The sequence below is a fragment of the Lactuca virosa genome, chromosome 7 (genome assembly GCF_052849685.1).
Source record: "Lactuca virosa cultivar CGN04683 chromosome 7, Lactuca_virosa_CGN04683_v6, whole genome shotgun sequence".
Lineage (NCBI taxonomy): Eukaryota > Viridiplantae > Streptophyta > Magnoliopsida > Asterales > Asteraceae > Lactuca > Lactuca virosa.
The window spans coordinates 157,854,570-157,865,850 of NC_136432.1; the positions used below are offsets into that span (position 1 = coordinate 157,854,570).

At 36.4% G+C, this 11,281-nt stretch overlaps 1 protein-coding gene across 3 annotated transcripts; it reads left to right on the forward strand.

Annotated features, from left to right (window-relative positions):
• Positions 1 to 3,689: 3,689 nt before the first annotated feature.
• On the forward strand, positions 3,690 to 6,896 carry LOC145124764 (G-type lectin S-receptor-like serine/threonine-protein kinase At4g27290). Of its 3 annotated transcripts, none has more exons than XM_079060224.1 (7): positions 3,690 to 5,104; positions 5,191 to 5,346; positions 5,438 to 5,544; positions 5,670 to 5,880; positions 5,950 to 6,187; positions 6,271 to 6,421; positions 6,502 to 6,896. In XM_079060224.1, exons 1-7 carry the CDS (start codon positions 3,763 to 3,765, stop codon positions 6,805 to 6,807), a joined length of 2,511 nt encoding a protein of 836 aa, XP_078916350.1. In that variant the 5' UTR covers positions 3,690 to 3,762; the 3' UTR covers positions 6,808 to 6,896. The 3 variants fall into 3 exon arrangements, with proteins under 3 accessions (XP_078916350.1, XP_078916351.1, XP_078916352.1); XM_079060225.1 differs by having other exon boundaries at positions 5,950 to 6,184; XM_079060226.1 differs by having other exon boundaries at positions 5,200 to 5,346.
• The last annotated feature ends 4,385 nt before the right edge of the window (positions 6,897 to 11,281 follow it).

Here is an 11,281-nt window from a genome sequence, read left to right on the forward strand (position 1 = left end):
AAATCAGAAATCGGGAAATAAAATCTTGGACGCTGAGATTGATTATAATCCATGTCTCATATCCATACGATATCTTGTAGAACGGAGGAATATTTGATCGCTTATCTTAGGACACGTAACTGACTAGGTCAGAGTTCGACAACGACTTTTGGAAGCTACAATTTGCCGATCAGTTTGGAAGTTATACTAGCAATTATAGTTACAGACTTATCCAAGTGGGAGACTGTTGGATTGAGTGTCTAAGCCCATAACTATAATTGGTATAAACTTGAATTGATAGTACCACAGTCCTTGTGGGTTGCCCTCAAACCTGACAATGGACTATGATAGCTTTTAGAGAGAGAGAGAGAGAGAGAGAGAATGATTTATTAATTTATTATATGGTTAATAAATTAACTAGAAATAAAAATAAATAATTTGTTAATATATTATGAGAATAATATATTAATTGAAAATAATATTATTTAACTAATAATTAATCAGAAATTAACTGGAATTAATTTTGGGATTAATTGGATTAATTAAAAGTGGAGGGTCTGTTTTGTTATTTATTGAAAGTTAAGGAAATGAGCCCATGGACCTCATTGGACGAGGTGGACGAAAATCACTTGGGAAAGCCCAAGGAATTTTGTCCAAGCCCCTTGAAAGAGGGGAATAGGCTGCTTAGTCACCAAACAAAGGGATTAGGGTTTCCTCCTTAAACCCTAGCTTTTGCACCAAGCTACCTCAGCTATATAAGGACCTTAGCATTAGAATTTCGGCCATGACATTCTTTAGAGGGTTAGGCTGAAATTTGTACTCTTCTCCTCTTTCTCTTCAAGCTCCTTGGTTGCTAGGGTTTGGGTGTCAACCATTAGAGGCACGAGACTTGTGGTTCTTGCTTCCAAGAGTTTTTTCAAGAAGGAATTCAAGATTTTTTGCAATAACAATCTTCAAGGTAAGTTTCTTGTTCTTATGAATTATTTTTTCATAGGAAAGTTTTGTAGGATAACAATTCATAGTATGTTGCCTATATGCGAAAGACATGGATCCTATTAGGTTGCATGGCCCTAATCGTTTGAACTGTTTAAATGTTTTTCCTCTTAGAGCATTGTAGTTGTAACCCTAATAACCCATCAAATTTGTAGAACAAAATTTCCTTCCAAAAACAAAACACTTACAACATTGAAGATCGATATAAGATTCATGAGATCAAATTGTCATTTAGGATCCTTTTCTTGAAAAAGTTGCTTAAACCTCCAAGATTACACTCTAATACCACATGTAGTGACTCGATGATGATGACATATGCGGTATTGTAATGATCAAGTGAATCTAAACCAATACTGAATAACACACAATGTAAATAATCTCGTTTAAGCTCTCATTAGATCTAGTAAGCTATTACAAAGTGGGTTATGTAATAATTTTCTCACTAGACTAATCTCTCCAAATGGTTCTTCCATAAAATGGGAGCCACTAACTTCCTATTTATAGGAATGGCTAAACCCATTACACATCACAAGAGGGTAAGCCACAAACAAGGAGAACTTTGCACCCTAACAAGAGTCATTAACTAAAGTATACGAATGTAACTGTATGGATAAAATTCGAGTACGTTTGATAAGTATAAGCGTAATAATGCATGATATTCGTTTTAATATGTGACGAATCTTATGGGAGTGTACACTAATACATGTAAGAATCTAGGATACAAGTTCTATATATATATATATATATATATATATATATATATATATATATATATATATATATATATAAGCTACTGCTACTTTAGAGGTTGTGTAGGGTTTACAATGACACGATTAGTGAATACACGATGCATGCATGCACCTTAAATAGTAAAACCCTAATTAATAAACACGGGTGGACAGGCCCAACCCGGATATACAAAACACTAAGTAAAGGCCCAAAAGACGCAACACTAAAATACTCAACAGAAGGAATAGGTCACTATGAGACGGATAGAGGATATCGTGTGCTGACATCACTGGAGATGAAGAGAAGACTGGATGAGCTAAAACTTGACCAATTCAGATGGGTAAAGCCTGAAATCTTGAAAGAAGTTAACAAGTTCTACAATGGCTCTTCTGATGACTCTAAAGAAAAAGAAGATTAGTTTTAACATCATCAGATAGGGGGAGCTTGTAAGGTCACACCTTATGATCTGATGAGTCAAACACTTAACATGTTGATCTATCAACGTCAGCGTCTACGAGCCGACAGCGCCAACATCACACGTCCAACAGCGTCAGCTTATAGTATAGTTATCAGATGATAATCTTTTGTATATGAGGCAGTTATATAGATAAATATAGAATATATAAGATCGTGTATCTTTATGATAAGATCGTATCTTAGTATAGATTAGACGTAATCCCTTCAATTAAGAGATTGATATGTATAGATTAGTATATATACAACATTAGGGTAAAACCTAATGTTGTGATCGTGGTTTTGTGTCAATTGTCTTTGTGACAACCCGTCTTCTTGGTGAAGACAAAACCTCTTTTCTTGGTGAAAGGAAAAGTTTGGAGAGCTTCTATGTTATTTTACTTTTTGTTGGTTATTTTGTTTAGATTAGTTTTACTTTTCTTGTTCATACTTGAAGTATATCCGATCAAATACAAACCTTCAACATACCACAATGAGAAATCACCGTTGGACTAGGCTAATTCGCAAGGTGAGGCTAATGGATTGCCATTTAGGTGGTTGTTTTTGGAAAAAAACTAATTTTTGTCCGTTATTAGCTAAGTCATTAAAAAATTTGGCTATTTTGTAAATTTCTCGCCCACCATGACTAAAAAAGTCATGTCTATTGAGTGAAATGATATTTATAACCCATTTACAGCTTCAGCCCCCTAAACTGCTGATACTTTCACATTTTTGAGGCATAATTAGTAAGGCCACTAATACTTTGACATTTTGGAGGCATAATTCTATAAGGCCACATTAGTGGATTCCACATGGACATGATTACCTTCTAACACATACCATTGTTTTGTTTAACATGTCATTTAGTACAAGAATGGCTTAGAATGCACAAAAGGGACTATTTGAAAACGAAAGTATGAGTTCATAGTGTTTTAATGACAATAACCGATCGAAAATATTGAATACCAAAATGGATGAAAAAGAATACAGAGTATCGAACCAGACTAACGATAATAATACGCATACCGGGTACCGGGTATTGTAATGATTTTTGGTACTAGCGCCATACCGACTTTTCAAAATAACGAATTTTGTGATTGTAGAGTATCGGTAACCATCCCATATTAACCAATCTTAATATTTTTATCATTTAACTAAAGGGCCTTTGGCCTAGAGGTATAATGAGAGCCAAAGTTTGAGGTACTTTTAAAACCAAATGTGTAGATTTAAGATTAGATTAGTGGATGTGTATAATCCGTTAAAAAAATTATTTTTACCATTAATTTATCAACAACCTATCCTAATAAAAGATACTTTTGACAATTTCATATATATACATTAAAAAATATCAATATTATACTCGTGGAGAATTAATAATTATAATTCATATATAATTTCATAAAAAATCTAATGTTTAAAATATTGGTTTTAAAGTTAAAAAATAAAAAATATTAAAAAAATAATAATAATAGTAAATGACATGGCTATGGATCGTAGTTGCAAAAACTAAAAAGAGTTTGTCTTCCAACCAATAGTGCCAATTGTTGTCGAAAGCATGTGTGTAAAAATCGGTCAAACTCTTGAACCAGTAAAATCCTTTGGTTTATAATGTTTATTCAACTAATGAATCAGACTTTCATCCACCAGAGAAGAATTAGAAGCTTGAACGTGAGAATTTTAATGGGGAAAGCAACTATACTTGTTCTTTTACTTGTTTCACTCCACATTCAGAAAATCTATACTGCTCAAATTGACTTGATTTCTGATTCAAGGTTCTTGACAGAATCAGACACGTTGGTCTCACCAGCCGGAATTTTTGAACTTGGGTTTTTCAGGCCAGGCAACTCTGATTACAAATACGTTGGTATTTGGTACAAGAAAATCTCTGTTCAAACAGTGGTTTGGGTCGCCAACAGAGACTTCCCACTCAGGGCTGCATCATCCAGCACACTGAAGATCATCTCTCCAGGAAATCTTGTCCTCATCAACAACACTAATGATATAGTATGGTCATCCAATACAACGTCATCAGTCAACGCAATTGCACAGCTTGACGACACCGGAAATCTAATTGTCAAAGAAAGAATCGAGGAGAAGATTCTGTGGCAGAGTTTTGATTATCCAACTGATACTCTTCTACCTGGAATGAAGTTAGGGAGAAGTTTCTTGACTGGTAAGGAATGGCATCTATCTTCATGGAAAAATAGTCAAGATCCAGCTCCAGGTGAATTCACATGGATCACTGACACAAACGGCTTTCCTCAGGACCTACTAAAACAAGGTACATCAATCAAGTTCCGGATTGGACCATGGAATGGTATATGGTTTAGTGGGTTTTCTCCGGTCAACCGGAACATCATTAAAGCAGACATGGTTATTAATTCAACGGAGGTGACTTACAGTTATTCTCTTATCAATTCTTCTGTCATCTCAAGACTTGTCGTGAGTTCATCTGGCCAGATAGAACGTTGGGTGTGGGTGGCTGAAGCTAAGAAATGGCAGCTTTTCTTACAGTTACAAAGAGATTTCTGTGATGAATACAACATCTGTTATGCTCATGGAACCTGCAGCGTTTTGACCCCACAAAGATGTGGTTGTTTAGATGAGACAAGGTTCGTGCCCAGAAACCAAAAGGCATGGGAAGTAGCAGATTGGTCGGGTGGTTGTGTGAGGCGAACACCATTGGATTGTAGAACAGATGGGTTTATCAAGTATTCTTATGTGAAACTGCCCGACACAAGGACTTCATGGTATAACATGAGCATGAACAGGAAAGAATGTGAAGAAAAATGCTTGAAGAATTGTAGTTGTATGGCCTATTCAGATACAGACATCAGAGGTGAAGGAAGTGGCTGCTTGCTTTGGTTCAATGAACTCAAGGACATAAGAGTCTTCCCTCCGGGCAATGATGGTCAGGATATCTTTATAAGAATGGCTTCCTCAGAATTAGGTATATATCGATCTCTTTACCAAAACATACCTTGAATAGGTTTATAAGATATTTCTCACCATGTAATATTACTTATTTCATGATAGTAACTGCAGCTCAGTCACTACACGAGAAGAAGAAGAAGAGACTAAACCTCAAAATCATCTTACCGGTAGTTTTTCTCGGGGTTCTTCTGATAGTCTTTAGCTCTACATGGTTCTGGTACGCATGGAGAAAAAGACATGATCCAAAACCAAGGAAAGGTAAAGAAAATACAGATTTTTGAAGTATGTTGTTGAATACTCAACAGTAATATGAATTCTTGAAGCAGATTCTTGTATTTTCAATACACAGATTCCATGGAGCTACCATTGTTTAGCTTTTCTACATTAGCTAGAGCTACTGCTAGTTTTTCACCCAATAATAAAATTGGAGAAGGTGGATTTGGATCAGTTTATAAGGTAATAATAGTATGTAATAATAAGTAACACAATCCATGCAGTATAAGCTTGCCACATTTACATAAAGAGAGATGAAATTCATCTCTGCTTCTATTGTTTTTCACATGGCAAATGATGATCTCCAGGGTGTGTTAGAAGAAGGACTAGAGATTGCAGTTAAGCGTTTATCTAAGACGTCAACCCAAGGACTTGATGAGTTCAAGAATGAAGTCATTTTCATTTCAAAACTTCAGCACCGAAATCTTGTTAAACTCCTCGGATGTAGCATACAGGGAGATGAAAAGTTGTTGATCTATGAATACATGCCAAACAGAAGCTTAGACTCTTGTATATTTGGTCAGAACCACATAACCTCTATTTATTTAACGTTTTGCAACTAAGCATTCACACCTTCATTTTGGGCAGATAAGACACGAAGCTCCCTACTAGATTGGACTACACGCTTTAACATTATCAAAGGAATTGCTCGAGGACTTCTTTATCTGCATCAAGATTCACGATTAAGAATCATCCACAGAGATCTTAAAGCTAGCAATGTTTTACTTGATAAAGACATGAACCCTAAGATATCGGACTTTGGAATGGCTAGAAGCTTTGGAGGAAATGAGACTCCAGCAAAAACAGAGAGAGTTGTTGGCACGTAGTAAGCTAGATAATTTAACTGTATATACATTCTATTCTCTTAAGTTCTTTTTTTGACTCTTATAAGCATCTTCCTTTGTGCAGTGGTTACATGTCCCCGGAGTACGCAATAAATGGTGTTTTCTCAATAAAATCGGATGTATTTAGCTTTGGTGTTATAGTGCTGGAGATAGTGAGTGGGAAGAGGAACAGGGGATTCATTCATTCTGAACATGACAATAACCTCATTGGACATGTAAGTACACCCGCCACAAACTACTAGTTTGAGTTACAATAATATAGTCATGTAACTATTTCTACATTATTTATATTCAGGCATGGAGATTACATAATGAAGGCAGGTCGATGGAACTTATTGATACGACTTTAGGCCAATCAAGCAATTCATCAGAAGTTATAAGATCAATTATAGTGGGGTTGTTATGTGTTCAACAAAGTCCAGAAGACAGGCCAGACATATCATCTGTTGTTGGGATGTTGGGCAACGAGGGTGCATTGCTGAAACCTAAGCAGCCGGCTTTTTTCACAAAAGGAATCTTACATGGTTCTAATATTTCTTCAAGCAGTTACCCAACGTGTTCAACCAATGATTTAACTGTTACAGAGGTAGTTGCTCGGTAAAAAGAACATACGTAGCTTCAACCTCATTATGTTTCTTCTTATTAGGAGCTTCAAAATTCAGCTATCTATTATCTCGATTTTTAAACTTATCTACCACATGGTTTAGTTGCTGGATTGTATCATTGTATAATGCACTTGTTGAGGATAAAACGATCACAGTGACTTGAGATAAACCAAATCAACTAAAAAGTTGAATATATTCATGAACGAGTATGCAACCGAATAGAACAGATATGATGCCACTTGACAAGTTCTAATACCACTTGTTAAGAAGTAAAGTCGATAACTCACAAACCACACACATATAAATGCACAATAGTTACATGGTTCAATCAAGATTACCTACATCCACAGACAGGAGGGAGTACTCTTATTCAAAAGTTCTCAAATAGAGATTACTAGTACATTCAATAGAAATTAGTCATACTCGTCAAGGATTCAAGATACAAAAAAAAAAATAGTCGCATGCATCCCTATTTGTAGGCTAGGGATCAGACCTAAACCCTAATGAGTCAAGCCCATCAGTCCATAGCTCAATAAAAGGTTTCAACCAACCATATGTCGTCACACAACCGTTTCTAGAATCTTCTATTTTTGACTTTGGAAAACACCTTTGCACCAAGAGCACTTTTATCTCACTAGGATTGTTTTCCACTACCAAAGGAGATTTCACTCACCAAGAGAGCTTTCTACCACCAAAGACATCACCCAATGCTTTCAAGTGCTCTGTTAGAAAGCATTGCTACAAAACTCTCTCAGAAAGCTCTACCACAATACTCTGTCACAATGGTGTGTCAAGATATCAAAATGCTCTGCCACAATGCTCCATCGTAATTGCTAAATGAAGCATGGCCATATCAAACAATAATCATTCAAGTGGAAACCGATGAAAAATAAGAACGGTAGAATTTTTACATGGAAATTAACTAAACTGGCAAAAGATCACCGACATGAGATGCCAAGAACCAATTCAAAATGTTGTTGAGGTGATTACAAATATATGAGAGAGTATTATCCTAACTTACTCATACTCAATATGAGAGACCTAACCCCCTATAAATTATTATCAATATACGGAAATACTAATGATAAGAATATTGTTCTTCACTACATAACATTCCCATAAACAACCAGATACTTGTGCCTAAAAATAGGATATATAAGCCCATAGAAAATCAACCCAGGCAAACTTTCGTCGTTGTTATCTTAAAGTTGTCATGCAAAGCTGACCCCATATCAAGTTGTCAAGACAACTCAGTTCCAAAAAGATATGGACCTATGAGGGCACGTCTAAAAAGTCTTCATGTGAACTCCAAAGTTAAAATATCAATCAATCCAAATCCATTGACATGGATCCTTACATGAAGAAATAGTAAAGAAAGGACCTCAAATGTAATCTTCATCATCCATCAAGATCCCCTTATCTTAATTATGTTTTAGCACAATCACTAAGTCTAGACATAAGTTAAACTTAGCTACTGGAAGACATTTTTAACTAAACCTATATATAGGTGATAATATTGCCATATGATTATTGAAATAGAGAAATTACAAGGTTCTCAATGAAAAGCATAAAGGATACAAAGAAGAAAGGGGAGAATAAATACTAGCTAAGACAAAACCCTAATTGGATAAAGCCTAAAGGGCCCATAAACATGTGTGATAGCAACATATAGGCTAACACCCCCCCTCAAACCTACAATGCCACAACAATAAGCATTGAGAGTTTGTTACACAAGAAGTGAAACCGAGATACCGACAGAGCCTTCGTAAAAATATCCGCAAGCTAAAAGGTTAATGAAACAAACGGAAGCGATATGGAAAATAGAATTCTTCACAATTTGTTCGCACTTTGGTTATCACAATGCTGGGGAGAATGTGAAGAAATGTGAACCCTCATATCCACAAGAAGCCACCGTAACTAGATAATCTCATATGTAGTCACAACCATAGCACGATACTCAACCCCCATGGAAGATCTAGAGACAATGTTTTGTTTCTTCCTTTTCCATGAAATGAGAGACTCTCCAAGAAACACAAAAAATTCGGTGGGGGATTTACGATCATGACGATCACCATCCCAATAAGCAACACTATATGCACGTAACTCAAGAGAAGACGTCGAGGGAAATAAGAGGGTCTGAAACTGAGTGCCACAAAGATATCTCAGAATGTGGAGTACAACACCCCAATGAATAGAGGTAGGAGCAGTATCAAATTGACTAACAACATGAACAACATGAGCAATATCCGGATGAGTAATTATGAGATAAACCAAACTTCCCACAACAGTGCGATAAAGATTCGGATCGGAAAAAAGAACACCATCGGTAGGAGAGTATCATGCATTGGTTTCAAGTAGAGTATCAACAGTTCGATTGTCAGAGAGGTCGGCCCATGTAAACAAGTCAGGTATATATTTAGTCTGAGAAAAAAGACACCCTTTATTAGACTGAGCTACATCAATACCCAAGAAATAACACAGAAAGCCCAAATCCTTCATAGCAAATCGAGTAGCTAGATCATGCTTCAAAGACTCAATGACACCATGCTAATCACCAGTAGTAATCATGTCATCCACATATAAGGACAAAAGAATCTGTCCTACACTCGAGCATCTAAAAAACAAAGACGAATCATGATTACTCTGGAAAAATCCAAGAGAGGTAATCATTGTGGAGAATTTCTCAAACCAAGCATGAGGCGCTTTCTTGAGACCATACAAAGCTTTTCGAAGCCGACAAACCTCATCGGCTGGTGCTGAATTCCTGGGGGAGGAGACATATAAACCTCTTCATGGAGGTCACCATTCAAAAAAGCGTTATTGACATCCATTTAGAAGATCTTCCACTGTCGAACGGATGCAACTGCAATCTGTTCACATATTGTCATCATCTTTGCCACTGGGGCAAAGGTCTCCTCATATCCAAAACCGAACTGTTGGGATACCTTTTTGCTACAATTATGGCCTTATACCGCTCTACATACCCATCAACTTTTGTTTTTATTTTGTACACCCAATGAAAACCAATCGTATGTTTCTTAAGAGGAAAGGAAAGCAAATCCCATATATGAGTCTGATGAAGAGTAGTGACTTCCTCAACCATAAAATTTGTGCCAAAGAGGATCAAAAACACAACTTATCTATACAATTCAGGTTCAGACAGATGATGGATGCTCGCTATAAATGAAGCAAATAGTGTTGAGTATGTAGAGTAAGCAAAATCTAGAAGCTTGGTGGACTTGATAGGATGAGTAGATCTCTTGAGGGGTGGTGGAGGTGGGACATCAATCTCAACAGTCACAGGGGCGGACTCAGGAATAAGAGGAGTCAAGGAACTCTTTGAAGAAGTGGGAGTGTCATGAACTAGAGTATCAGGCGACATAGATGAGTCTCCAGCCTCTATATCCTCATCAAAAGGATCAATATGCAGAAGATCTGACTTCATTACATTGTGGGTTGTAGCAGGAATTGAGTATAAAGGAATATATTCTAAAAACGTGACATGTCGAGAAACATATAACTTCTGACTCACATGATGATAGCAACGATATCCTTTCTGTCCAACACCATACGCCAAGAATACACAAATAGTAGATTTCGGTCCCAACTTGTTCCACTCAATATTAGGACGAAGAACAAAACAAGTACATCCAAAGACTGGTAGAGTATAGTAGTCTGGTAGGTGACCATATAGCTACTCAAAAGGATACATTCATGAGTTCAATGCAGTAGGGACACAATTAATCACATAAATAAAAGTTAAGACAATTTCTCCCCAAAAGGCACTAGGAACCTACGCAGACAGGAGCAATGAGCAGGTTGTCTCAACAACATGACGGTGTTTCCGTTCTTCCACACCGTTTTGCTAAGGAGTATCAGTGCATGATCAATGGTCTATGATACGATCAAAATCAAGTAACTGAGTAAAATCATAGAGGTATATTCACACTAAGTCACATCCGAAGCACTTTATCACATCTGAATGTTGAGTTTTAACAAAAGATCTAAAATTGTCGTAAATGGCAAGAAAATCATATTTGTGTTTCATAAGATAAACCCAGGTATATCTAATATAATCATCTATAAAAGCTACATAATAGGTTGACCCACCCTTTGTGGACACTAGTGCATGACCCCACACATCAAAATGAATAATATCAAAAGAAGCAATAGAACAAGATATACTTTTACTGAAAGGTAAAGTAGAGAATTTTGCTAGTTTGCAACCTGTACAATCAGAAATATCACAAGTGTTCAAATGAACCAAAACACCACTAAAGGCTAGAAAATTCAGACATGATACAAACACATATCCCAAAACGATAACGTCAAAGATTAAACTGAGACGACAAATGTCTCAAATGAATAAAATACAATTCAACGATGGAGGCAACAACATCTGATACTTTGAGAGCCTCCAAAACATAAAGTTATCCGACCCTACGGCTGATCCCAATCACCTTCTGAGTG

Excerpts from the sequence above, each read along its gene's own strand:
- LOC145124764 (XM_079060224.1), top strand. The coding sequence starts at position 3,763 with ATGTTTATTCAACTAATGAATCAGACTTTCATCCACCAGAGAAGAATT. Across the intron at positions 5,105-5,190 it reads AATGGCTTCCTCAGAATTAG|TAACTGCAGCTCAGTCACTA; the intron begins GTATATATCGAT and ends ATTTCATGATAG. Across the intron at positions 5,545-5,669 it reads GATTTGGATCAGTTTATAAG|GGTGTGTTAGAAGAAGGACT; the intron begins GTAATAATAGTA and ends GATGATCTCCAG.